Source organism: Dipodomys spectabilis, unplaced genomic scaffold (genome assembly GCF_019054845.1).
Source record: "Dipodomys spectabilis isolate Male_0828 unplaced genomic scaffold, ASM1905484v1 ptg000043l, whole genome shotgun sequence".
NCBI lineage: Eukaryota > Metazoa > Chordata > Mammalia > Rodentia > Heteromyidae > Dipodomys > Dipodomys spectabilis.
Window position 1 is genome coordinate 27004617 of NW_024870720.1, and position 27593 is coordinate 27032209.

Consider the following 27593-nt stretch of genomic DNA (forward strand, 5'->3'; position numbering starts at 1 on the left):
CCCTGGCACATGTTGGGTGTGGTAGGACCACTGCCAGAGTTGGAAGCTATCTCAGTTCCATTAGCAGTTCTTTGGTTTGTGCTGGGCTTTGGATTCCAACTTGCTAGTTGTCTCTGGCTGAATTGCTCTACTTTTCAGCCTGTCCCCACACTCTTGAATTCAGACATGGCCCTTGAAAGGGCAAACATTTCTCTAACTTTTCTCACAGGCTCTGTTCCTCTGATCCAGGCCTTCATGTATCTCTCATTCTGCTGTGAGTCAGGTAGTATCTTGCAGCCCATATCCAATGACGATGACAGTCATCTTCCCAGGTACCTTTCTGCATGCAGTCAGTGCTTTCCAAAACTTTGGAGCCCCTTCCATCTGTTTTGTTCTAGACTCTCATTCTCTATGCATTTGTACAGCACAGATGACTTTCCTGGCCAATATCCAGTGAATGGCCAAGCCCTTCCTAATCTTAGAATTTAACAACCAATCCATGGATTGTTTCTAGCACAATGTCTGAATTAAATTATCCTTTAGTAATAGGAACTGTTTGTGGTTAATATTATATCCATCCATCCTGCACCATTCTTAATTTTCTTTCTTTGCCCCAGGCAATGACTGACCTTCCAAATGTATAAAGTTCAAATCTTTAAGTAAACAATAATTTATTTTTCTCCAGGGGGACATTCCATCTAGAATTTGCTAATCTACCCTGCTCTCCACAGCAGTGAAGACTTTGGCTTCAGGTTTTTCACATTAAAGCCTTCTTCACATCTTCTTGAAGACACGATGCCATCTTTTCTAATATTTAGAAGCAGCTGGGTTATTTTTTTTAAATGGTGGTACTGAGGCTTGAACTCAGGGCCTCTAGCTTTTATTTGGCTTTCATGCTCATGGTAGGTGCTCTAACACTTGCACCACACATCCATCTAGCATTTTGCTGGTTAACTGGAGATAGAATCTTTCAGAATTTTCTGTCAAGGCTGGCTTCACATTTCAAGCTTCAGATCTCAGCCTCCTGAGGAGCTGGTATTACATGTGTAAGTCACTGATGTCCACAACAACATAATTTGAGAAATTTATGTAAGTCTTCTTTTGAATCTTTTTATATTTTGTAAAATAAGGATAGTCATTGTTAGTTGTATATGTAACCAACAGTAAATGAGATTTGTGAAAATAATAACTACATGAGATACTGTTGTCAGGAACAGTTATGAATAAGAATAATATTAAGAGATAACCTTAATGACTTTTGAGGGCAGAAATTTAATTTTCTGCTCTTATTTCATATTTTCTTTTTCCCTATGTTTCTCATTCCTTTACCCTCTTCACTCTAATCTGAAAACATTCTTGGAGTTTTATTTTTAAAACAGTGTTACTTTATCAGCTTCACAGTTGCCAAATAATAATACATAACAAGCTGTCATTCATAGGCTTTATAGTATTTTAAATTTAGAGTATGAATGCTGTGTGAGCATCGACACGTCTTTGCCACCAATAAACAATACATGCCTAACAGGATGTTACCACGAAATGAACTTCTTTTTAAATTTTACTAATGGTCTCTTTTATATAGCCAGGGTCTGTGATGTATGAAGAGAACTGGAGTGATTCTTTTTGGGTTAGCCTACCACAGATGAGTACTCACTTCTTCCTTTACCCTCTCCAGGAAAAGCCATGTATTTAAGGAACACTGAATGACTTGCTGCTGCCAACCCTGAGAAATCTTCCAAAACAGGAGAGTGTTAGTAGAGTCTTGTTCTCCTAGCCACCTCTTGCTCTGACAGCAGATGGAGGAGTAGGTGTATACCTGGGACCATATCTGGTCTCTGCAGAAGAAAAATGGAGGAAAGAGGAGGGAGGATAAGGAAATGTGAGAAGGGAAGGTAAGACATAGATAAGGTGTGGGCTGTTCACTATGACCCCTCAAAAGTTGAAGGGGGGACAAAGTCCACCCATTCAAACCCTGTTTAGTACAAACACAAATGTCTAAGAGGAGGCCTTTCATGGATTGTGAAGCAAGTTTCTTAAAAATAGTGTGTGAGCTCAAAGTGTATTTTTTGTTGGATTTGACAAATTTATTTATGTAATGCAGAATACATGTATACAATGTAGAGCAGTTCAATCAGGCTAGTTAACCTGTTACCTTAAATAATTATCGTTTATTCCTGCTTTTCACTGAAACAGCATGTCATTTGATCAGTGTCTTTCTATCCTCTGGTATAACCAGTATTTCTCTTTGGGCTTTTATGAGCTCTGTTGTTTTAGAATTCACATAAAAGTGAGACATGTTATTTGTTTGTCTGTATCTGTCTAATTTGATTTTAGCATTATGATCTCTATGTTTGTCCATGTTATCACAGGCATAATTGTCCTCTTTATTGGGCTCAATAGTGTTATTTTTAGCTTGTGTGTGTATGTGTGTGTGTGTGTGTGTGTGTGTGTGTGTGTGTATGTGTGTACACATACCACATTTTCCAAATCTATTTATTGGTTGATTGGCATTTAATTCCATATCTTGGCTTTTGTGAATAGTGCTGCAACAAACATGGACATGCAAACACCTCTTCCTTATATTGATTTCAGATCTTAAAGCTGAATTTAAATTAGACTAAAGATACTTAGTGTTTTTCAACACCCTTCAGATGCTGAACAAGGTAAGCATCATTCCATTGAGGATATCAACAGCAGTAGCAACAATAATACCTCCCAGTTTTTAGCACCTACTGTATACCAGCCATTGCTGTCAGTGGTGCTTCAAATGTCTCTAATATCTCCATTTGCAAGTGATAATCTTGATACTCAAAAAATGTAAAAAATGTATATTAAATGGAGGGACACATCATGCTCAGTAACAATATGCCAGTTCAGGTACAAGGGCAATGAGCTTCCTCATGGATAACTTATTTATCACATACTAATGAATTCAGACCTCTTACTTTGTGTCATCATGTAATGTTGACGGGCACTGGTACCATTATCTAGGCAAGAATATGCATCAGACATGGAGGATATAGAAGATAGTTGAATGCCTTTACTGGATTTCCAAGAGGAAATTTCTGGGCAACATGTCTTATGTGTTTAAAGTTGAAATATAGCTATAATCTTGCACTAAATTTCTTGAGTAAATTAAAGTGAAAAACAAACACAATTAGGTGCTCAATAATTATTTAATTATTCACCATTGCACTCCAAAAAGAATTCCAGTGGAACTTGCCCCTGGCTTGGGGCAAGCTGATTCCCATGGGGAGTATGAACCATTAAAATCTATTTACCCTTTTCAACAACTTCTATAATCTAGGTATTGGAAACTGTCACTCAAAAGTCTTTAGAGCCATATCTTTCCCCATCAAGCCGCATAAGCTAGTTTCTACCTTGTTTATGCCTGAAGTCAGGCAAAAATGACTTAAAATAGGTAAGACAGTAGCAAGATGAGTTGCTTATTTTGTAGCTCAAGTGGAGAAGTGGTACCGTGAAAGCTATGTTTGGAGATGGCATACATAAGGTATCATTTCCATCTCCTCGTAGAAACTTCAATTCTAGCTTTGGGAGTTTTTCAGAATTTCATCTTTGGAATGAATTATAAGGAGAAGTAAACAACACTAGAGGGTTACAGAGTTTGCATCTCTTCCATTGCAGAACACAGAGGCTCCAGCAAATCAAAATGCTGTAATTTGCCAATATAAGTAATGGATGCTGTGAGCCTCCCGATTTTCATGAGGGTAAGCAGCCAGATGGCTCTAGTCAGGCTTTGCTAACACACAGGTGCCAAGTCTCTATGGGCAGTTCCATTTTCATGCTTGTCTTGCGCCAGGTTCTTTGCTGGTTTGTATGTGCCAGGCTCCAATCCACTTTCCCCTAGATATGGAGGCTCAGTACCAGTGCAGGCAGTGTATGTGAAAAGGAGTTTGCAGCTGTAGGTTCTAGTAAGTCTCATACTGACATGTTGAGGGGATTGAAGGGATTGAAGAAAGTTAGTTGTCAGCATCTGAGTTCTGAAGAAGCTGCTGGCCACCTGTACTCATTCTAGGAACAAGGCATGGCAGCAGTGCTTTTAAGTCTGGGTGTCTGCATTCTCATTAGAAGCTAAAGGAGCACAAAGGTTCTTCTGAGTTTACTTTGCATTAGTGTCTGTAATAATGCATTTCAGCAGGTCCTCAAGAAGTTTGTACAACTTGATAAGCCTTCAGGAATATTAGTCCTTCAAGTTGACAAAGGAGATTAGGAAATGAGACCTGTTCGTTATGATAATATACATTTCTAAATGCTTCCTTCTTAACAAAAGCAATTTTGGAATAATCTCAACTGGTTCATTGCCTTTTTTCATTTTTCTTAGTGCCATAAAAACTTGCAAAGTAGTTCAATTATGGGAAACAATTAAAAATTCAGATTGCAAAGAGAAGACATCATATTTGCTTCAAACAGGTGCTGGCACAGATGGCTTGCTCACAAGTCCTGGCTTTATTTACAGCTTTTAAACCCAGACAGATAAATTGACAAAAATGTTTCTGGATTTTATAATGTACTGAATGCCCAAATTTGGCCATAAACTTACATTAATTTGTAAATGATTCAATTTAAAACTTGACCTCCCAAGTCACTGGTAGACTTTTAAAAAGATCATTTGCTTGCCCTGTCTTTTGCACAATTATGTGAGCAGATTAATTTTGCTTTTGATTGGACATGGTTGGTTTATTGCCTAGATCTTGTAATGACTATTTGTACAATTAAGGAAAAAACTCTCAAGTCTAATTGCATGTAGTCTGCTGGTTCTGTGCTTTTGACAACTATTTCATTCTAAAGGATTATTAGCTGTCCATTCTTTTTCGCCCGCCTTGGAGTATGGTTCTTGGTGAGAATAGCAAAGCACATGACATGAAATCCAGAGCCCAAATAGAACCATCCTGAGGAAGACCAGACCTAGTTTGTCATTGTGTCGGGAGGAGCCATATCATGATGTCTTGCATCATTACTTGCTTGTTCAAGATTTGCATACATAGATGCATCACTTTGCTGGAAAGATACTTGACTTAATGGGACAAGTTTTTGTTCATCCTGAGATGGTGTTTGTTGTACAACATTCTTCCGGGCTTCTCTTGGTATCAACTTTAGTTTTTAGGAAGCTGTATTAGTAATCTCTATGCCTCTTATAGACACAAACACCTGTGTTGTCCCTCCCTGCACACCAGCTATTATATGGGCACTGTATATTCAGGTGAGTCTCTATCCTCAGCGGGTTTCTGTTTATTTCAACTGTGGTTTCTATTCAAGGGGAAAGGATACTACCTATTCTAAAATCACAGTTGAAATAAGTATGAAGAGGCACCAGAAAAGGAAGACTAACATTGCACTGGTTAATGGGTTTGTATGAAGGTACTTATTTAGCTGAATCCCAGTGTCCTGTCATTAGAGGGCTGCAAGGCAAAGAACATTGAAAGCCAGCTCTGTACTCATCAGGAAAAATATTTCAGACATAGAGGTCTGAAATGTTGCTTCCTGCATTTGTATGCAAGATCCATAGAAGGGTCTGTTGGGTAGACCATCCAAAACCCGCTTACTCATATACTACTGCATCCCCTGAGCTTCACAAATATGTATGTCATTTTCCTTCTGTGTGCTAATGTGGTGCAAAATTATTAACAGTCTTGATCTTACATCTTGAGATTGCTGTTCATTATGTAAACCTTTCTTCTGGATGCAGTCCATGTATTCTTGTATGTGCACTACAGGGTGGATCATCCACTGATATTTGGGGAACTCTAATGACTGAATGTAATTTCTGTTTTTCAAAGACTTTTTCATTCTGTGTTGGGATGCAGGGTCATGGGAGGGGGTGTGTTTCATTGTAATTTGTCATTGTTCTTCTTTAACCCGCTTGTGTGATTTGCTTTAGTATTTTTTTTCTTCTTAATTAATGCTTCCATCCTCATCCTTGCTGTGGCTGCTCATATGTCCTCCTCCTCCTCCTGTCTTCTGCTTCTGACACTAAAGCCCGCAGCCCGCTTGAGAACTCAGTGCCCTGCCTAGCAAATTGCACGTTGGACGATGACCCCCGAGTGCGGCGCACTCCCAGCGAGGGATGGCTAAGTAAGTCAATGGTTGGGAAGGGGTTAAGGATGGTGGGCGCGGGAGGGCAGGACGTGATTTGGGTTCATGGTTCCTGAGTGGAGGGCAGCCTTAATGTCGGAAAAGGCGAGTCTTATGGGTTCTTCAACTCCCAGTTGTTGGCTGGTTCCTTCTACCAAAGAGGACAGAAGTATAGAATTTTCTGGGTGATCTGCTGGCCTGAATGCAAGTTGAATTCCTGGTAAGGCAGTGGGAAGACTGAGAATATGGGTTGTGGCTAGCCCTGGCAGCTTTCCTTCTCTGTGGCACTTCTCAGAAGCTCAGGTTAGTCATGGGGATCCTTCCTTGTCTCTTCAGAGGATTGTGAGGATGCCCACCTCAATAAGGCCTCAACTTTAGGTATCAGCTTTAAGTTTTTAGTAATCTCTGTGTTTCTTAGAGACATCAATAAATGTTACATCTGCCCTTGTACAAGTGCAGATGAGTCTCTGAATTCAGAGGGTTTCCTTTCTAATGAGGGAAACAGCATAGAAATGGATGTCAGTTGTTCAAAATAAGTGAAATTTATGAGAGCCCTCTCTCTCTCTCACATACACACAAGGTGTTTTGGAAACACCTTGGCTTGTGAGTGGTGATGTTGGAAAAGACTTTTCAAGCATATGATTTTGGCTTACATCTTAAAGGAAAAGTATGACTTTTGTAATGGGAGAATTAAGGAAAAGCCCACTATGGAACTATTAACTTTGCTATAGAATAGGTCTAATAAAATTGAATAGGAATTCTTCTTGAATAGCAATAAAATTAAGAAGCATTAATTCATTGATTTTCATTACTTCTCACAAACGCAGGCTAACTACTTTATGTGATACCATTTAATTTTCTGAGCAACACCATGCAATTGCATTATCACCATCTGTACTATGCACATGAAGAGATGAGATTTTTTTTCCAAAATCAGTGAAATTTATAAAGGTCTAGGATGAGACTTGATCTTTATAACATGAGTGGTGTCTTATTTAAGTTAAACTATAGGAAATCTCACTGTAGCACATGGCCAGATTGCCAAAATGATTTGAACCCCCATTCCCTTTGAGGTTTCAGTACCCACATAATGTTTCTAGAAGAATCATGTATTCTTTCTAATAAATTAATATATTTCTCAGTGATGCCTATTGGGGAAAAATTAATTCAGGGAAGCAGCTCAGGAAGGATTGGGTTTAGTCTTAGATCTAGCATTCCTGGTTTCATGACTTCAGGCAAATTGCTGCTACTATAAATTTGGGTTTCTCATCTATGAAAGTGAATTAATTTCAACTTATGTAATCAATAACACTTATGCTATTAGTGTTTATAGGAATTGCTCAAGAAATTATACTGTTTCTGTTCTTTTAAAGTTTTATGTATTCTATGTCAGATATTCAAATGATTTCTGTGGGTAAAGCATCAAGAAAATTGATAACTATGATGAGTTTGTAGATGATCAGAAAAGATGGAAACCATTTGAAAGTCAGACTCAGACTACACCCTGAGTTAATCCTTCTAAGAACACCTATTTTAGTAATGGGAAACACTGTCTCATCATCTATTCATGTTGTATTCTCTCTCTCTCTCTCTCTCTTTCTCAACGGTTATCCTTAATGTATAATCTGTTTCACATACTCTAAGATTCCCAATTATTTACTATATTCAACAAAGTCAGTATAAGATATTCATTGAGCCTGGTGCCAGTGGCTCAAAGCTGGCCTGGGCAGGAAAGTCTGGGAGACTCTTAAGCCCAATTAACCATCAAGAAGCAGGTAGTAGAGCTGTGGCTCAAGTGGTACAGTGCTAGCCTTGAGTGAAAAAGCTCAGGGAAAGTGTCCTGGCTTTGAGTTCAAGTCCCAGGCTGGCACAAAAAAAATAAATAAAAGATAAATTGATTAAAGTATACACATCAGTGTTAGGTCCTGTTGTTTTCACCTACCTCCCCTCTCTCATTTTCATGAATTTCTCTTTGAATCTGTTTTTCCTTTTCCTTTTGTCTTCTCAAGTGCCTTACCCTTAAGCTTTAGTTGATTTCCTGACCACCCACAACTGCCTTTATAAGAAATCTACTCAAAACGCGAATGAAGTTCCATTTCTTCATAGCCTTATTCTTTTATAGCACCAAACATCTTCCAAGTGTTAAAAGTGCCATAGCTTCTGTTTTCCATGTCTCACAGTTGGAGATTTATATTTTATGGTTTATGTCTCATCCGTAGATTTTCATTTCATCTACATATAAAATGTTCCAGGAGTTGTGTCTCAGGCTTACATGTCTTCTCTAGTGTGAAGGAGATACTTCAAATATGGATGTTGTATAGTTTTCATGTTCTGAAATAATTTTTTGTGTGCAGTTGTTGGTACTGGGGCTTGAACTCAGGGATTTACGTTCCCTCTGGCTTTTTTGCTCAAGGCTGGTGCTCTATTACTTGAGCTATACTTCTGCTTCTGGCTTTTTGCAGGTTATTTGGAGATAAGAGTCTCGAGAATTTTTCTTCCTGAGCTGTCTTTGAACCTTGATCCTCGGATCTTAGCCTCCTGAGTCGCTAGCATTACAGGCATAAGCTACTAGCACCTGGCTTCTGAAATAATTCTTAGTACTCATAATTTCATTAACAACAACAACGACAACAACAAAACCCGGGTTTTACTGGAGACCATCTTGGCCACGGGAGACCATTCACCAGAAGTAAAGAGTGTTTACATATAGGAAATTTTTCTTCATATTAGTGATCTAGTAAATTTGATTCTTAATTCTTCTAGTAGCTAACACAATATTACTTTTTAAAACATGGCCAAAAATATCAGTTAAAAAACAGATGTGCAATACTATTCTATTAGAGTAATCTTTCAATATTCTTAGCAAGCTATTTTCTGTACCTTAAAGTAGCTATCTTTAAAAAGCTGCTTTGAAAAGGTACTTTTGGGGCGTAAGCTCTCATCATTTCACATTGTGTGCTTCTTATCTTAGTTGTCACCTGAGGCAGACGTGAGCTTAGAGCTCTACCCAGATGCTGCACCGTATTGAATTACAAGTTGGAACAAAACCAGAAATGATATCCTCACACAGATCTCACAGGCAGGTCTGAAACCAGCCAGGGCCACTGAGAACAACAGAGAAGCTTTCGCCTCCACTTTTCAGGACAAGTTAATACCAACCTAAATGCTTTGCCATTATAGAGCCTAAGAACATATCCTCTCTTTGTAGATCCGGAATGGCTCTTCACTCTGAACGCTTATCTGTGAATTCAGTTTGACATCTAACAGCCAGCATCATTTGAACCCTTCGAAAACACTTGTCCTGTTACAGTTAGTGGCGGTGGAGATCAGCTGCTTCATACTTTCAGGTCTGAGGTTCAAAGAAGAAAGTGAGGCTCAGAGATTTTCCTGCCATGGTCTGCACATTCCTGGTGTCTGGCCTCACTTTGCTTTGTCCTGGTCTGTCTGGCTAGTTTGTATATCCACAGACAAGGACCTGGTCCAGTTCAGTGCTTTGCCTTTTAGTTACTTACCCACTATGTATTTTTATTACTGTCCTAAGTATAATTATTAGTTAAGACTGCCTCCCCTCTCCTCAAATGAAACCACAGTGGTTTGCCTTTAGATTCTTGCTTCACCTTTCAATAGTTATCACTAAAACTTAAAAGAACTAAGTTTTTAGTGGGGCTTTTGTTGTTCTCTGTGTTTTAGTTTTGTTTAGACAGGGTCTCACTTTATAGCCCAGCCTGGATTTGAACTTCTGATTTTCCTTCCTCAGCTTTCCATGCATTGGGATTATAGGCATCTACCACCACTTTTAGGTCCTTTGGTTGATTTTATTCTTATTTTTGGCATTTGAAAGCCAAAGAAAATCCAAGTATGACTTTAAAAGTTCCTTCATTGTAGCTGTTTATTATCATAAATTTAAAAAGCCTCTTTCATCAGTCTGCTGTATCTTTAGAATTTTTTTTGGTTAGTGTAGACATTGGAAAACATGTAGTATACAAGAACAAGTTACAAGTTCTTAAAATATAGGTAATCTGACCTTTGTTTTTTTAAAGGAATGATTTCTTTATTCTGAGTTCAGAAAGAGGCCTTGTGAGTTATTATTTAATAGACTAAAATATATTTTGATATTAAGCAGTTTATAGAAGGGAGATGAGAATGAAGAAAAACTTAGAAATTTAATTTTATTTCAGAATACTGACTACTTAGTGGAGATTTCAAAAGGCATGGACTTAGGGAAAAGTTGAATTTGCTGAAATTATAGAGGATTTTCTTTTCTGAACGTCTTTTTCTTTTGCCAACCAGAAGAGTTTCAGTTTGTGAGAATTCAAACTGGTACTTGACAAAATGTTGATATGTCTAATGTGTTTATAATTTAACTCTTCCTTTCATCACTTTTCCTGACTTGTCTATTCCTTATTTCTTCCTACTTTCTTTCAGACTTAGAATCTTGGAGCCAAATTTGACTGTACACTTTCCTCCACCTGAAGTAGATTACTAAATCTGTTCAGTGTCATTTTAGTGATGTTGCTTGTCTTTGTCCCCTTTCTAGTCTGTGTGAGACAGAGAGAGAGAGGAGGCAGAAAGAGAGAGAGAGAGAAGGAAGGAGAAAGAGAGAGAGAAAGAGAGAGAGAGAGAGAGAGAGAACGAGAGAACGAGAGAGAACACTGTGGCCTGAATGAAAGACTAGGGCACTATACTTTAACTCTTTTGATCAAGGCTGGTGTTCTACTTCCAGATTTTTTTTTTTTTTGTCAGTTGTGGAGCCTGAATTCTGGGCCTGGGCGCTGTCCCTCAGCTCTTCAGCTCAAGGCTAGCCCTCTACCACTTGAGCCATAGAGCCACTTCCAGCTTTTTCTTCTTATGTGGTGCTGAGGAATCGAACCCAGGGCCTCATGCATGCAAGGCAAGCGCTCTACCACTGAGCCACCTTCCCAGCCCTACTTCCAGATTTTTATTGGTTAATTGGAGATGATCTCATGGACTTTCTTGCCTGGGCTGGCTTTGAACTTTGATTCTTCATAGTTCAGCCTTACTAGAACCTAAGATCACAGGAGTGAACCACCAGCGATGGCTGCCATTACTTTTGTTTTGGTTTTTGCTTTCTCTTGCTCAGCCTCTTGTCTAGGATCATTGCCTGTAGTTAGGCATAAGCAGATGCATCTTATACCTTGCCTTCCAGTTAATCTATCATAGCTAGGTGGTAAGTTATCCCCTCCCATGGTAATGTTCAGTGGTAGGTCAGTGAATTGAACCCTTGAGCCTGGCATTCAAAGCCCAAATACAATGATGTACAGTTGAGTTACTGTTAGAGTTGCATTACATTACTGTGCTTCCTAACAGTATATTTCAGCAGCTCTTTACCATTGTCTGAATTTGGGTTCAGCTGTAGTATAACTTTCCACTATCATTGTAGCAGTGGATAAGAGTCAGGGTGAAGCACAGGCTTCCTCTTAAGCTTGTACCCAGAAATGATACATGTCAGTGTCCTGTATATTTCATTTAACATAGTCATGTCTCCACACCCAGGGACAGAGGATGCTTAACGTTGTAAAGTACCAAGGGCGATCATGATTCAGACATATGTGGTGGGCAGTCCTAATGGCTCCCACCCACTTGAAATGGGAATTGGAGCCTTGGCTTTGTAGAATATCTTTTTTGGCAAGGGTGAGAGCTTTATGAAGCTATGCAGAGCCAGTATGCAGCAAATTTTCTTCTTGTGTATCCTTATAAGTGTGCGATAAAGGTTTATTCATGGTGAAGGAGGGTTGGGGTGTCCAGTTTAAGAATCAGTGGAACTATGGTTTGAGAGAGGACTTCTGAGATAGACTAGATTAATTTGAAGCTGATGGGGATGGAGTGTCTGATAGATAGATAGATAGATAATAGATTACTCTTATTAAACCAAATAATATCTGGATTTAATTATTGGAGACAACTGAAGACTTAACTATTGAATTAGTATTCCTGTGTACATATGGGTGAAAGGGACGGGAGGCAAATCAAAAGCAATACTTTAGCTATGGATATCAATTTCAAAGTTAATAGTGAAATTTTCTTCTTGGCAGCAAATGTTAGAATTTTACTTTGATGAGAATTGCTGGCAGAATTTTCAGAAATAAGGCTTTCTGTGGTAAGGTAAATGGTTTGATGTTTATAGTTGTTCTAGTAATTCAGATATCAGTTCTGTTCCTGTTAATTTGTCTTGCATTACTGTACACTTCCTATTCATTGATGCTTCTCTATGACGAGAGAGAGAGAGAGAGAGAGAGAGAGAGAGAGAGAGAGAGACAGATAGGCAGACAGACAGAGAGATAGAGACAGAGAAAGAGAGACAACCCTTTAGCAGAACTGGACCATGCATTAAGAGTAGAACCTGAATAACTAAAACAATGTTGAACAACATAAATATTCAGTTTACCACAGAGGGAAAAAGTCATAGTTCTGAAGATTCTCTTGGCATGTTTTAGGTATTCTACTTTAGGTCCTTACTTCTTTGTGGGTGATTTCAAAAACCTCTTCCTTTCTTCTCCTCTAGTCTTACTTAGAATCCATCCCTTTCAATTGTTATAAGAACATATCTAAGTTATAGGTATTAACACACAACTCTATCTTTAAAAACCTTAGTGAATGCTTCATCAATTTTAAGTCAAACCTCACATTCTTCAGACTGACTTATATTTGTAAGATCAAGCCCACGTTCTTCAGCCTGTGTGGGTGCTTCTGAACTTGTTTTCCTATGCCATCTTTTGATATTACCACTCATGTACAGGCAATATATATTCTGCTGTACTTGGACTCCAAGTTTTTCAATCCATCATTCATTCATGCTCTTCCAGCAGTCATTGAAAGCTCTTTCCTTCAGGAGGCTTTTTAAAATAAAGATTTCTCTTTATTCTTTCTTCACATTCTGCCAAAGAGCCTCTCCCTCATTTAGGCTCTTATAACCCCTTCCCATCGTTATTATCATTACACCGTAATATGAGTAAGTTTCATTTATTGCTAGCAAAGTGTCTAGCTCCTGAACCACATCACATTCATCTGGTGCTAGGTTGGACTGGACCAGTTCATCTACATGATTCTGGCTGGGGTTAAATTATTTGTCAATGCTGTATCCTTTGTTACCACTATGTTGTTATGGAGAGTATCTTTTCTCATCATAGTTTTTTCCCCAGTCCCTTAGCTTTTTCAACTCAAAGCTTGAACTCTACCACTTTGACCACAGCTCCACTTCTGAACATTTACTGGTTAACTGGATATAAGAGTCTCACAGACTTTCCTGCCAGGCTGGCTTTGAACTGTAATAGTTAGATCTCAGTCTCCTGAGTAGCAAGGATTACAACTGTGAGCTCCCAGTACCTGGCCTTTTCTTATCATCCTTACGAGCTTAATCTGAAAGCAAGTAAGAAAATATGTAGCATCTCTTTAACCTTAATGTGTAATATTCATAAGCTTGAGACAAACCTTACGGGTAATAGTTTTATTTCTGTCTGTCTGTCTATTTTTGTACCAGTCCTAGGGCTTGAACTCAAGACCTGGGCACTGGCCCTTAGCTCCTTTTGCTATTTGAGCCACAGCTCCACTTCAAGCTTTTTGGTAGTTTATTAGAGATAGGAGACTCATGGAATTTCCTGCCCAGGTTGGCTTTCAACTATGATCTTCAGATCTCAGCTTCCTGAGTAGCTAAGATTATAGGTGTGAGCCACTGGCTTTCTTTTTTTTTTTTTTTAATTGTAGGATGAAAGTTTTTGGAAGGATAGATAGTAAGTTTCTCAAATTCACCTATAGTTCCATGTTTGTATGGGTCAGATATCCTATCTATCTATCTATCTATCTATCTATCTATCTATCTATCTATCTATCTATGTATCTATCTGGTGGTTTTGGTGGTGGTGTGGGAGCTGTTGTGTGGTGATGAATCATTGTTCTTTTTGTGTATAAATTGGGTTTTTTTTTTTTTTTGGAAAACCTATGATTTATCACTCAGGACCTAACAGAGTGTCTACTAAGAGGTGCTTCATAATTAAAAACACTTCACCTGAAAAAGAGCAGGCCAGGAATAATTTTTGGATTGTTGCTCTTGATATTGTCCAAGGATACCAGCCTTAGTAGCATGGGGAAGCCCTGCTGCTTTTCTTTTCTTCCTTCCTGTTTTGAAGGTTTTATTTTTATTATCTTTAGGTAGTTGTACAGAGGAGTTGCCATTCATGAAAGCAATTCCCTGAGCCTTTTCTAAGTCTTCTGATGATAGTAGAATTTGACAATTGGATTCCCATATTGCTGAGTAGATCATTGTATGTATTGACTGAGGCTTCACAGCCAGGGCGAGCACCTCTACTTCAACTACAATTTATACATCCTGATTCCCACCAAATATTCTTACTAAGTAAGCAGGGTGGCTCCCTTGTTGTGGGGCTCAGTGAGGCTAAGTGTTGATGATAGTCATTAGAGCTATTCATCAGTACTCTCTAATTCTGTACACATACGATGACTTTACTCCCTCGTCCACTCAAAGGTAGGTGTGACCACATATCTTGTTTTGGCTAAGGAAATGTGAATAGATATGATGGATTTCTTTCCCAGAGGAAGCTTCAGGAGGCAGTACAAGCTTCACTAGTCTATTTCCTCCCTTATCAGCAGTGTTCTAGAGAGAAGCTGCTTATGTATGTTAGTCTTGGGTTGAGTACAGAGGTACAGATTAGACCCCCAGCCAATCCACAGTGATCATTAGCATTAAGGAAAAGAAGGTCACCAATGTTAAAGCATGAGAATCTGAGGTGGTTGTTTTCCAGTAACCTTGCTTTTCTGACAGGGTAGTTTTGAAGCCTCCCAGTAAGTGGGGTGGGGGAACCAGGATTGAACTCAAGTGTAGACTCCAAATGACCATTTGCCTTTCATTCCCCTCTCTGTGTATTATTCTGTCTGGTCCTGGTGTCTCTGTTCTCAGCTACAGATACTGCTGTTATTTGCTGAGAAGAGGTATGGATACCAATGAAAGCCAGGGGGAAAAAAAACCCACAGAGTTTTTCTGTTTCAAGTCAGAAAATGAAATTCCTGGTGTCTCTTAATGAGAAACATCAAGTCAGTCTTTCAAAGACTAATTTTGTGGGATATTTCTGTTTTCTAAGGCTCATTCTTCTGAACTCCAGGAAACAGTTGGAGCCCACATACTACTGAAGGCTGTGATCAGCTTTTGCTTTAGAAAGAGCCATGTGCTCTGTAAGCAGTCACCATGGTTACAGATCGCTGTATAGTCTTGTTAGGTGATTATATTGAAGAGAGTGATATCAGCATCCTTTTTGAAGAACAGGGTAAATCCAATTACCATGTCCAGTTTTTTCCCTTGGCAAAAGGCTTAGGTTAAAAATCACTTCTTCCGGCATGCATTTAGTCAAGGGTCTGGGTTGAGGAGATTGCTGTAATTATGAATATTGAATTATTTCTCCAGTTTTCAAAAAACATGTTTAGGTAAGTTGTGTCTAGATTTCCAGTGTCTAGAAGATACATACTAGTGGCTCTGGCTGTGTAAGTTATTGTTAATTGCAATAATGTCGAGGTTATTTGTGACAATGCTCATCCTAAGTGTGATTATTGAGAAAGATCCATCCCTCTTTACTGTTACTAATAAACATTGCTTCCAGATATAGTGACAGAAGACTTTTGCAGTGTCACATCAATTCACTCTGGTTTTTTTTTTGGGGGGGGGGGGGTCCAGTCGTGGGGCCTGAACTCTGGGCCTGGGCGCTGTCCCTCAGCTCTTCAGCTCAAGGCTAGCGCTCTACCACTTGAGCCACAGCGCCACTTCCAGCTTTTTTCTTTTTGCTTATGTGGTGCTGAGGAATCAAACCCAAGGCCTCAGGCATGCAAGGCAAGTGCTCTGCCACTGAGCTACCTTCCCAGCCCAATTCACTCTGTTTTATAGTTCATTTATTTAAAGTATTTCTGTTTTTTGGCATTACTGGGGTTTGAACTCAGGCACTCTATTATTGAGCCACACCCCCAGCTCTCTTTATATTTTAGTTATTTTTCAAGTAGAATCTTTTTTTTTTGTCTGCCTGCATGAATTACACTCTTCCTATTTATGGTTCTCACATAACTGAGATGACAGGTATGTGCCACCATGCCCAACTGTTTGTTCTTGCTAACATTTTGCCTGGTTTGACTTCAAAATGCCATCTTCCAGATATCTGCCTCTTGAGTAGCTGAGATTACTGATGTGAACCACTGTGTCTAGCTTAAAGTAATTTTTTCTCAGTTTTTATCTGGGAATATACAATGAACAAGCAGCATAGACATTGTGCTCACAGAGCCAGCAGTTAGTCCTGTTGTCTTAACCAAGGGAAAAGTTATGTTTATGATAAGCTACAATGCTGAGCAGAGTGGACTCTGCTTGTAGGTATGCAGTCAGTGTGCATCTGTGTGAAGGAGAACGAGAGTCTCCCAGCATGCGATCTACACATGCTCATGCTTAGTTGGTTTCTAAGAGTTGGATTCATACAAAGATGGCAAGGAAAAGTAGACCTTCCTTTAAAGAGAATGGAACCATGTCCTCTGGACAAACATTTTGGTGGTCAGGAAGTTACTTGCTTTAGACTTCTGATGTTTTGGAGTGAGGAAGGAATGTAATTTTTGGAGTCTATTGATTTTTCAAGTCCATTGATAGTCTAATGTTGGTTATATTTTCCCCAAGATTCCCCTCATAAAGCCTCTTGCTTAGGAGATAGTTCTTTAACTCTTGTCTGGAGATACGGGGTGCTCTCATCAAGGGACCTTGATACACTGACTTCTGAAGAGGGATAAGGACCTTATAGCCTGGCTCCCCTATGCTGGAATAGCATTAAGCATGGGCTTCATTTTTGACAATCCTTAGTGACATTTGAAATACCTAAGGATATATATAATTTCTAATAATATATAATATTATATATAATAGATATATAATTTCTAATTATTATATATATAATTTCTAAGACTATGAATAGGAATTATGTACTTCAATGGAAACCATCTCTTTCTGCCTTAGTTGCTACTCCGATTATAATGGGATTACTGACTCTTGGTTCTGGCAAACACTTTTTTTTATTGAGACAGTGTACTACAGATAAGAATGACCTGGGTTATGGTGGGGTGGATTACTTCATTAAGTGGCAGATTTTCTACAAGTAAAAGTTTATAAGCAAATACTTGGTTACTGGCTTTATGAAATGTTACAGGAGGAAAAAACTATGTGGGTGAGAAGTTGGTTAGGTGACCTCCAGGTCCCCTTTGATGCTCTAGAAACCACATCTATAATTAACATACCCAGCCTTCCTCACACTGTTCCCTGTCAGACATCTTAAACTTACTTTGCCCTTTCTTCTGTATTCCTGATCTGATCCTACAATGGAGAGAAAATTCTAAACTTTAGAGAGGAAGTTTTTGCACTTGAGTTTTGATGTGGATTACTCCTGATGGGTGTTTCTTTCTTATGCTCTGTTTCTTTTTCCTTTATCTTGGTTCAGCAGAAAATGGAGTTTTTAGAAAGTACCTTTGCCCACTGACTAAAGCAATCTTTAACTAGCATAACTGGACCCAGTGAAGCATTCTTAAGCTTTTTTTTTACATGATGCTGCATGTATTTTTACACTTTTTTTCTTCTCTAGCCAAATCATCTTCCAGACAGATTGCTTCAATAGCAAATATAGAAATCATAATGGCAGGTACTAAAATGAGCAAGACCACAGTCTCCCCTGTGAGTGTTAGAGATTGCCATTACAGAACTTTCTATACACACAATGTTACATTCCTGAATAAGGTAGACACAGACTGCATAGGTTTCTTAAGTAAATAATTACTGATAATCTATACACTCAGGAGACATCTGACCCTTCGGCGAGACGCTGCCTCATGTTCAGCCCAATGTGGCTGGCTGTAGATCCTCTGTGTGATGTCCTCATTTTGTGACTTGACTTCAGTGATTTCAACCCTTCCACCCCATCTCAGGGTATCAATGGGAACCACAAACCTCAACTAGAATTTTCTAGTCTGGGTGGTTAGAGCAGTTGTAGCTCATAGTTTCTTTTGAGTTCAGAGGACATTTGTGTGCATGAAGTGGAAAGAAAACCACAAACTCTACATCTAAGCAGGAAATTTTCTCATTTAATCCTTTAGTTCTGTAGTAGAAATTGATACCATTTTCTAATTTTTTCCTTAGTCTAGCTTGTTTATTCTGTCAGTGATAACATGGTATTTTTTTTTTTTTTGGTGGTACTAAGGATTGAATTCTTTTGCTTTTTAGACAGACATTTGTACCCTTTGAGCCATTCCCCCAGCTCTTTTCTGTGTTGTTCTGAGCTTTATGCTCAGGCCAATGTGGGCTGCAATCCTTCTGCTTTGCTTCCTTCTGTCACTGGGGATAGCCAGTGTGTGCTGTCATACCCAGCTTATTGGTTGAGATGGAATCTCATGAACTTTTTAATGCCTATGCTAGCTTGAACTATGATAGCTTGATCTCCATCTTCCAAATAGCTAGAATTACAGGCTTGAATCTCTGTACATAGCTCATTCATTTTATATTTTTCTCTGTGTTGTTCAGTAAACTCATTCCTGAAAGGTGAGGTGTGAGTCACCATTCTGTCTCCTTTCCCAGTCCCCTCACTAGTTTAAAAGATAATTAGGTAGATTTGGATCATATAGTAAAATATCCTCATCCTCGGGACTTGGTAGAATTAGATGGATAGATGTGATTTAGCCATAGGATATTAACAATTGAGAGATGCAAACAATCTTAATTGAGCTCTGGCTTTCTATAGGAAGATAATCCAGGTATCTGCCTAGAATATGTGAGGCCCTAGATTCAATCCCAAATACTACCAAAATAGTAATAAAGTAGTGAAACAGATAATACCTTAGATCAATGTTATTCCTAACCAGACTTACCTAGGGACAATTCTAGGCATGGAGTTACCATACCATTAGAACCACGGATATCACTTTGGCTGAAAATAAAAGTACATGAGAGGTGTGGGTGACCTGTAGTCAGTCTTTGCTCAGTGTAGACCAGCTAATAAGCTATACAGTCAGCAAGGCCATGAGGAGTGAACATATGTGGAAGTCAATGTGAATGGCCTTTCCAAAATCACATTTGTGAGCCATAAATCTAGAGCCGTCAGGAGCAGAGGCCTACAGAATGAGTCTTGTGTGTCTATGTCTGCATCTCTGTTTATGCATAGAGCTCTATTTGTGTCTACATTTATATGTTTACTTGGCTTGAGTTGTACGATTATGCTAAGTGGATTGCTTTCCTGTTCATACCTATACTTTTCAGGTGTAAAGGTTCTTGGCAATGAAAAGTATAGATTAGAATCTTTGATCCATTCCCACAGAACTTTCAGGAACAATTTTCCTCAACATAATTTAAAAACTATGTAAGTAGTGTATCATGGAGTGTGTTGAACTACTTAGAAATGGATCTTATGTTCTTTAAAAAATTTTTGATCTTCCTGTTTAGATGGTTGATTTAATCAGATTTCACAATACTAGTTTCTTGTCAATATTTTACTTATAGGTACTTAGAAATAATACAAGTACATGTAACTAAAACTGAATAAGATAAAATAGGCAGTATATTTTTATTAACATATGTCCAAATGTTATGAAGTTGAAAAGTACAGATTGGGTCTTATGATATTACCTAGGCTAGCCTTGATCTTGTGATCCTTCTATCACAGACTTTTAATGCTTCCTTTGCTTCATCTTCTCTCCTTGTAATGCTTCCTTGGAAACAAACACTCTTAATTCTAAATGGTCTCTCATTTTTGTCTTGTATATTTTTCCACAATTATCTTCATGTCCTTATATAATGAGAAGCTTATTTTGCTATTTCTGGTTCTTCCTATTGTCTATTAATTATCACTTGTACATTTTTCCTTCCTCCAAATAAGTTCTTATTACTCCTAGTTTCATTATAAATGAATGACACATGATTTTAAGCCGTGAAGATTCATTATCTGTATGCAACAAGGACTGGAAAGACCCTTTGACTTCCTGCCTTCTGCGGACAGGACACTAGTGCCCCTCTGCTTCCTGCTTCTCTCCTCACTGCTGATACGTCTGTAAATCTTTCATCACTACTCTTTCTGATGTAAATAGGGGTTAGATTATATCCTTGTCCCTATCCATAAATTCTATATGTTCTTTCTCCGTTGATTCTAATGCTGGGAATTCATGAATAGAATTTGTACTAGGACCCTATGACTATATTTCATTTTCTTTTGTGAACCTTTTTTTAAAGTTATATTTTTAGGGGCTGGGAAGGTGGCTCAGTGGTAGAGCGCTTGCATTGCATGCATGAGGTCCTGGGTTCGATTCCTCAGCACCACATAAGCAAAAAGAAAAAGCCGGAAGTGGCGCTGTGGCTCAAGTGGTAGAGCGCTAGCCTTGAGCTGAAGAGCTGAGGGACAGCGCCCAGGCCCAGAGTTCAGGCCCCACGACCGGACCCCCCCCTCTCCCCCCCCCCCCGCCAAAAAAAATACCTATATTTTTAAGCTCATTCAGTATCTACAGGGTGGTTGGGCTGCATAACTTATTGATACCACTTTCTGGTATGTCTACCTTTCTTTGTGGATTCCATTTCTCCAAGACCCATGTTCTATTCTGTAAGGGACTACTTGCTTTCTAGGCCTATTGTGCAATGGATATTCCAGCATTTATATTTCCTTTGCTTTCATGAGTTTGAGACTATATTGCCCCTCTCCTTACTTTAGTCACTCATTTTGATAAATCACAATCTCTGGAAACTTGGTATGAGACAGTATATAAATATTAATGTGTGTGCGAAGTTCTTCACTCCATCTTTCCTTCTTTCCTTCCTTCCTTCCTTCCTTCCTTCCTTCCTTCCTTCCTTCCTTCCTTCCTTCCTTCCTTCCTTCCTTCCTTCCTTCCTCCTTCCTCTTCTTCCTTCCTTCATTTCTCTTCTTCCTTCCTCTTCTTCCTTTCCTCCTCTTCTTCTTCCTCTCCTCCTCTTCCTTCTTTTACAACTGATAGGTATTTTAGAAGAGTATAGAGTTCTTGGTTGAAGCTTTCTTTAGAACTTTGGCAGCATAGCTCTCTTAGCTGCTACATGAAACATTGACTTATGCTTGAGAATTCCAAGAAAAAATGTAAAGATTTTCTAAATTACATTTTTCTTCCTCAATTTTTTCTTCTTTTCCCCCCCATTTTCATGTGTGTGTCGTAGATGTCCATTTGTACAAGCACCTGTGCTAAATGCTTTGTTCTGTACTGGTTTCTCTTCAGAGAAATATAAACGTCTTGGTTGCTGCTAGGTATTCTGTGGACTATGGTGTTGCTAAACGTTCTGTTGCAGAATTTCCAGGAATTCATCCCCTTTAGATTGTGTCTGATGGTTGAGATCTATGTCACTCTTCTTGGCACTTTTCAGTGTGGAGAATTTTCAGAGAGAGAGAGATAAGAAAAAAATTTTAATTCGGCTCTTTTAGATCACTAAAAATTAAATAACTAGCCAATAATATTAGAAGGCAAGTCATTACAAATTCTAGTATCTTTCTTTATTCTGGTTGTATTTTAATGGAAAATATGAACCCTGTATGTAATAAACATCGAGATGTCTAGGACCACCCATTGAACCTTTGGGAAAACCTCAGCGTACTCAGAAAATTCACAGACGGGAGAGAACAGAAAGAATTAATTTGAGATTATAGGGAGTTAGATAGCAGAAGACTCAAAGTAGCGAGTGGCTTTTAAAAAGAAGAGAACAATGTTTGGGCAGCCTTGTTGATGTAGTCATTTGTTGTGTATGATCTGACTCTAACTCTATCCAGATAATGGATGTCTTCTCCATTATCTTTATTCCATACATTAGAAATGACTTCAGCTCTTGGCTAAACTTCACTCACATACTTTGATGGTTATCTGGGGCTTTTGATGTCTTCGTTCCACTTTCCATGTCAGTCATGTGCTTTGAGTAGTTTCAATCCCTCCTGCTTTCTCTGCCCCAAGGCTCTCCTTTCCTTTAGCTGAGGTCCTTTGACATCTATCTTGCTCTGCCTGCTACCCCCTACTTCCTCCTTTGCAGGTGCTTTCTCTCCACCCTCCTCCTCATACCACTCTTGACTTCTGCTCCCATGGCTGGCTGACAGAATTTTGGCCAGCTTGTCAAATTCTTTCTGTTCTGTTCAGGGCCTGGTACAAGTTTCTTCCTTATTTGTGCTCAGATTGTTCAAGTCCAAAGGTTCTTGGAAGTGCACACAGCACGTTCCCCCCTAGGAAATGGACTTTGTGTAGTCGCATGTAGAGGGGTTACTCCAATTGGAGGTCAAGTAACACACATTCACATTGCTCATTCACAAGTATTTATGAATTGCTACTAATGGCGGAGGTCTGAAGCTAGACCTCTTGAACCAGACAATACCACAGGTTTTGTCTCTGGGCTCTTGGAATTTGGTATATGAAGTCTTCAACCACAAATAATAAAAGTAATCTAAAGAAAACAATTAAAAAGAAATAAGAAAAATATTCAAACTGATTTTTTTCTTAACTTAGGAATTTCCTCTGTCATTCTTATGACTGACGTGTTTTTAACTTTTCCATTGTCTCATATTTATACTTTAAATATTTCTACATTTCATTTAAAGGATGGATAGTGGAATGGGTAACAGTTCTTAATGACCAGTTTTATTTTTATTTTTGGTGTGACTAGCTCTTGATAACTTGTTGCCATGAAAAACTAGTCCGTTCCTTCTAGATTTGCTAGACTTCCTTGCAACTATTACAGATGATTTATTTTCCTCGTCTTATTATATTCCCATTTTTACTGGTTGAAATGAAAAAAAGTTATAGCTGGGGTAACTTAAATGTGAAAAACAATGTGGAAATAATGGAGAATTTGTATCTACATTGGGAACATTTTTAGATGTACTTGACTGTGACTGTGAATTAGGATATTCAGAATCATGTGGCATCCTTTTTTTTTTCCCACTACCAAGGTTTGGCCTGTGTTCTCCATGTTTGTTTTTTTTTAAAGTACAGCTGGTATTTCACCACTTGAGCTATGCTCCCACCATGACTTTTCTTTTTTGGAGATATTGTCTTTTGGAGATATTGTCACAGACTTTTTTTTTTTTTTAACTTGGGCTGGCTTGAATTGCAAACCTCCAGATCTCAGTAGTCGCGTAAACGCAGATTTCAATAGCAGTAGAAGTAGTCAGATCCCTGAGGAGCTAGGATTACTGACATATGCCATTGGTTATTCCTTTCTAATTATATTTGCCATTGATATTAGTATCCTGTTTTTGTTACCTAGTTGTGGTTCGGTACCACTGTATAATCACAGTGGTAGAGTAGCTGAGTTCAACATTATCCCTCTTCTTTTTGAAAACAAGAATATAAATACCTCCCCTGTAAACAGCTAAGTGGGAAACCAAGAATATATCTGTCTTAGACACCCAAAGTTAATGTTATTCCATATATAACTTGTATGGTAGTAAAATATATTCTTTGTTTTTGCACATTACGTTTTCCTCTTCATTAGATAGAATGTGTATTGTTGTTGTTGTTTTTTGTAAATAAGCCAGAGATACCTCCTTTGTTTTCTCTTTTTTTTAATAAAATTTTTATTTTATTGTTAAGTTGTTGTACAGAGGGGTCACCGTTACATGAGTGGGGCAGTGAGTCCATTACTTGTCAGTCATTGTTACCCCTTCCCTTCCTTGTTGTTATCTTACTATCCCTTCCCTTCCCCACCTCCCACACTCCCTCCCTCCCTCGCTGCCCAAAGTTTTAAAGTTAGTTTCCAATATACTGTCTAGTAGGTCATCCTGTGTCCTTGTTTCAGTGTTTTATTATTCCCCTTCCTTTCCCCAGATTAGACATAGGTATATACAAGATGTAAAAATCGAGTGGACCTGTTGCAACAATGAGAAGTACAAGTTGTCATGTCCAAAACGTCGGTGCGGGGGTGGGGGTGGGGGTGGGGAGGGGGAATGGGGGGGAAGGAGAAAAGGAGAAAGATTGGGATTGGGGGGGGAGGGGGGAGGCTGGGAAGGGATGTGAAGGGTAAACAAAGGAGGAGGCTGCAATGCTTGGTAAGAAATGTACTCATTATCCTGCCCATGTAATTGTAACCCCTCTGTACAGTATGTTCACAAATAAAATAAAATTAAATTAAAAAAAAAAAGATGCAAAAGTCAAGTACAGTGACAACAGGTGATATGCCACAGGGGAAGAACATACAAAGGAAACAACAACAAAAAATAATAATAAAATCACATGTGGTACATTTAAAACAGTAACAATAAAGACAGACCTCTTGTGTCCATATCTTGGGGTTCATTTCACTAAGATCAACTTACATAGTCATTTGTACATGGTTTTAGAGCTTTTCAGCTCATCTGATAAGATTATCCTCTATGGATACTAATTATTGCAAATAAGGGAAACCATGGGACCTAAATTTCTTTGGGACTGGGTAACTTCACTTAATATGATTTTTTTCCCAAATCTTTCCTTTCCTAACAAATTGGGCAGTGTTGCTCTTTCAGGAAATCTAATAACAACAGATGCTGGCGGGGATGTGGACAGAAGGGAACCTTACTGCATTGTTGGTGGGAGTATAAACTTGTTCAGCCACTTTGGAAAGCAGTATGGAGGTTCCTCAAAAGACTCCACATAGAGCTTCCCTATGACCCAGCAATCCCACTTCTGGACATTTACTTGAACCATCACAAACAAGGCCATACTAAGGCTACCAGCACAACTATGTTTATTGCAGCATTATTTACAATAGCTAAGATATGGAACCAACCCAGATGCCCCTCAGTAGATGAGTAGATCAAGAAAATGTGGGATGTATGTATGTATACACACACACACACACACACACACACACACACACACACACACACACACACACACACACACACACACACACACAATGGAATTCGATACTCATTTTCTTTACGGAGGAAGTAGTATCAAGAAATCCAAGTTTAAACTGTTGCTTTACTCCATATAACCATAAGCTTAACCTCCTTGACATTCATTTGTTACTAGCCTCTCAGAATTGATAGGAAGATTAAGTAAGACATGCAAGTTAAAGCAGTTAGTACTTAGAAAGACTAGTTGCTCATCTGTCTTGAATGTGGGCATGTTTTTGTAGGTTCTCAAAAGGCATGAAAAGGAAGCCATGTAAGAGTCAGTGAGGATACTGTGGAGTTATAGGACAGATAAGGAAGAAAGGCCTTCTTGGCTCTGCTTCAGAAGTTCAGTCCATGGTCATTATATGGTACATTATAGTGGAAGCTTGTGGCAGAAGGGAAGCAGAGTGAGCGAGACAGAGAGGAACTGCTTCATTCCCAACTTTCCCTTCAATGGCATGCGCCCATGCCATTACTAGACCCGACCTCTTAATTCCCACTGTCTTCTGGTAGCACCACAGGTTTGGAAATGAGCTTCATTTAGAGGTTGGAAGTATGGCTCAGTTGGTAGATTGCTAGCCAGTGGATGAAAACACCAGGTACTGAGCTCAGGTTCTAGCCTCAGACTGAAAACAAAACAAAACAAAACCCAAAACCCTTTAAGTTAGCACAAGTCTATGGGAACACTGCAGATCCAAACTGTAGCATATGTAGTCTCCGGTACCACATACCACATATGCTTAGTTTTGTGTTCCCAAGCAGTATATATCAGACTTATATCTTCCTCTGTGAACACCTAGATTTACTTGCATGTCCATTATCTGTAAGTTTCCTCAGTTTTGTTTCATTTTGATGAGACAGTCTTACCATATAGCCCAGATTTACTGCATGGTACTTTGCCATTGGACTTTGCCATTTTCCTGTTGAAATTTCAGGAAAGTGCCACCATATCTGACATAATATGTCTAGTGATTAGATGATTTCTTTCATATTTTTGTTTTGCTTTGGTGTTATTGGGGATTCTAGGCAAGCATTCCGCCACTGAGCAAAGCTCTAGGCCTTCAGTTATTCTAAAGAATGAAGAACCTAATCTTCATCCCAGCCACAAGACCATGATAAATCTTTGTTTTTTGTTTTATGTTCCTGTTGGCTCATAATGGAGATATGAGGAATGTGTATGGGGTAGGGAGTTTGTGTCATTGTATTACATACATAGTTACATTTTTATATATACACTTAATGTAATTTTTCTTAATGCTGGATACTTTTCATCTTACTACATCTAATAGATATAATTGCAAAGGATTTTGTGAGTTGCTACATGTATGCTAAAGAGTAATGGTGATTTTTTTTCAAACAGTACAGAATGTAATTAATTTTTATAGAAACAGTATGTACCTGCCAAATGGGTACTCTGAAAATGAAATCACTTTTGATTGTGTGAAGCTGCTTGAAAATGTGATTTTTCTAAAGCTTTCTTTTTTTCTGATGGCCTGAAAACAGTGACATGAAAATTAATTATGACTGTGCAGTCAAGATTGGCTCTTCTCATTTCTAAAATCAGACTTTATAAAAGAGAGTTTCTTTGGGCCAACAACAATCCTAAGACATTTGTGTGCCCTGGATTGGCAATAGAAAGGGACTAGTAGTGGTAGCTTGGCATAAAGCATCATATACCTCCAAAAGTCATATACTTTACTTATTTTAGGGTACCCTCATACTTCACCTGAATGGAACACAAGGTGACCATTTGTTCTAGTCCTTCTGCTCACTCAGCAGAACCATATTGTAGTTAACATTACAGGCCCAAACTAAATGTAAAGCACTGTTTTATTCTAATACCATGTCTCAATTCGCATTATCCTAGTGCAATGTTCATTGCAAATGCTCACAATAGAATGTTGTTCAGAGCCCGTTGTATAACAGCTTCCTAGGTTTATTAAAATCCACAAACAGATTTCTGAATCTTCCATATAATCTGGTTTGTAATTTGTTTTTTTTTAATAAGTTTTTTATTATGAGAATACTGTACAGAGGAGGGGTTACAATTACACGAACGAGGTAATGAGTACATTTTTTATCAAACGTTGTTGTCACCTCCTTTGTTTTCTCCCTACCATGACTCTTGCCCTGTCTTCTTTGATTTGGGTAAGATGTCTCTAGAAAAGGCTATTCAGTGAGTTTCCAAAACAAACTTCTTTATTTGGTTTTGTAGATGAGGATTCCGAGGCAAAGCTCAGTGTGGTAAGGGCATGCACACACGCGCATGTGTGTGTATAGATGTAGTGAGGGTACCAATTTACTGATTTACATGGGATAGGAGAGTTTAGGGCTGTGGCTTAGTGGAGGGCAAGTTATTGGATTTGACCCTTTGCCTACTCCAACTATATTTGCTGATTAAAACTCAAAAGATTTCTAGTGGGACACATCCTATTAGGATGGCTTTTATTGTGGACAGTGGCTGTCAGTCTTTATCATACTTCAGAACCACTTAGTTTGATACATCCCATACCCAGCATCTGTGTGGCATGCGCCTCATGAGCCTTTAGCCAGGGGCCAGTGGCTCATGCATGTAATCGTAGCCACTAGGATGCTGGGATCTGAGGATAGAGGTTCAAAGCT

General features: G+C 38.7%; 1 protein-coding gene across 5 annotated transcripts in view; it reads left to right on the forward strand.

Moving 5' to 3' along the window:
- The window catches only part of Slc4a4 (solute carrier family 4 member 4), a 315411-nt gene that overhangs the window by 126556 nt on the left and 161262 nt on the right, over window positions 1–27593 (forward strand). The window contains exon 6 of one of the 5 annotated variants that reach the window (XM_042678216.1): window positions 5977–6072. The exons of the other annotated variants lie outside the window; for them this stretch is intronic. Within the exon in view, the coding sequence (XP_042534150.1) occupies window positions 5977–6072 (96 nt within the window). The remainder of the gene's footprint in view (window positions 1–5976; window positions 6073–27593) is intronic. 5 annotated transcript variants of the gene reach the window in all.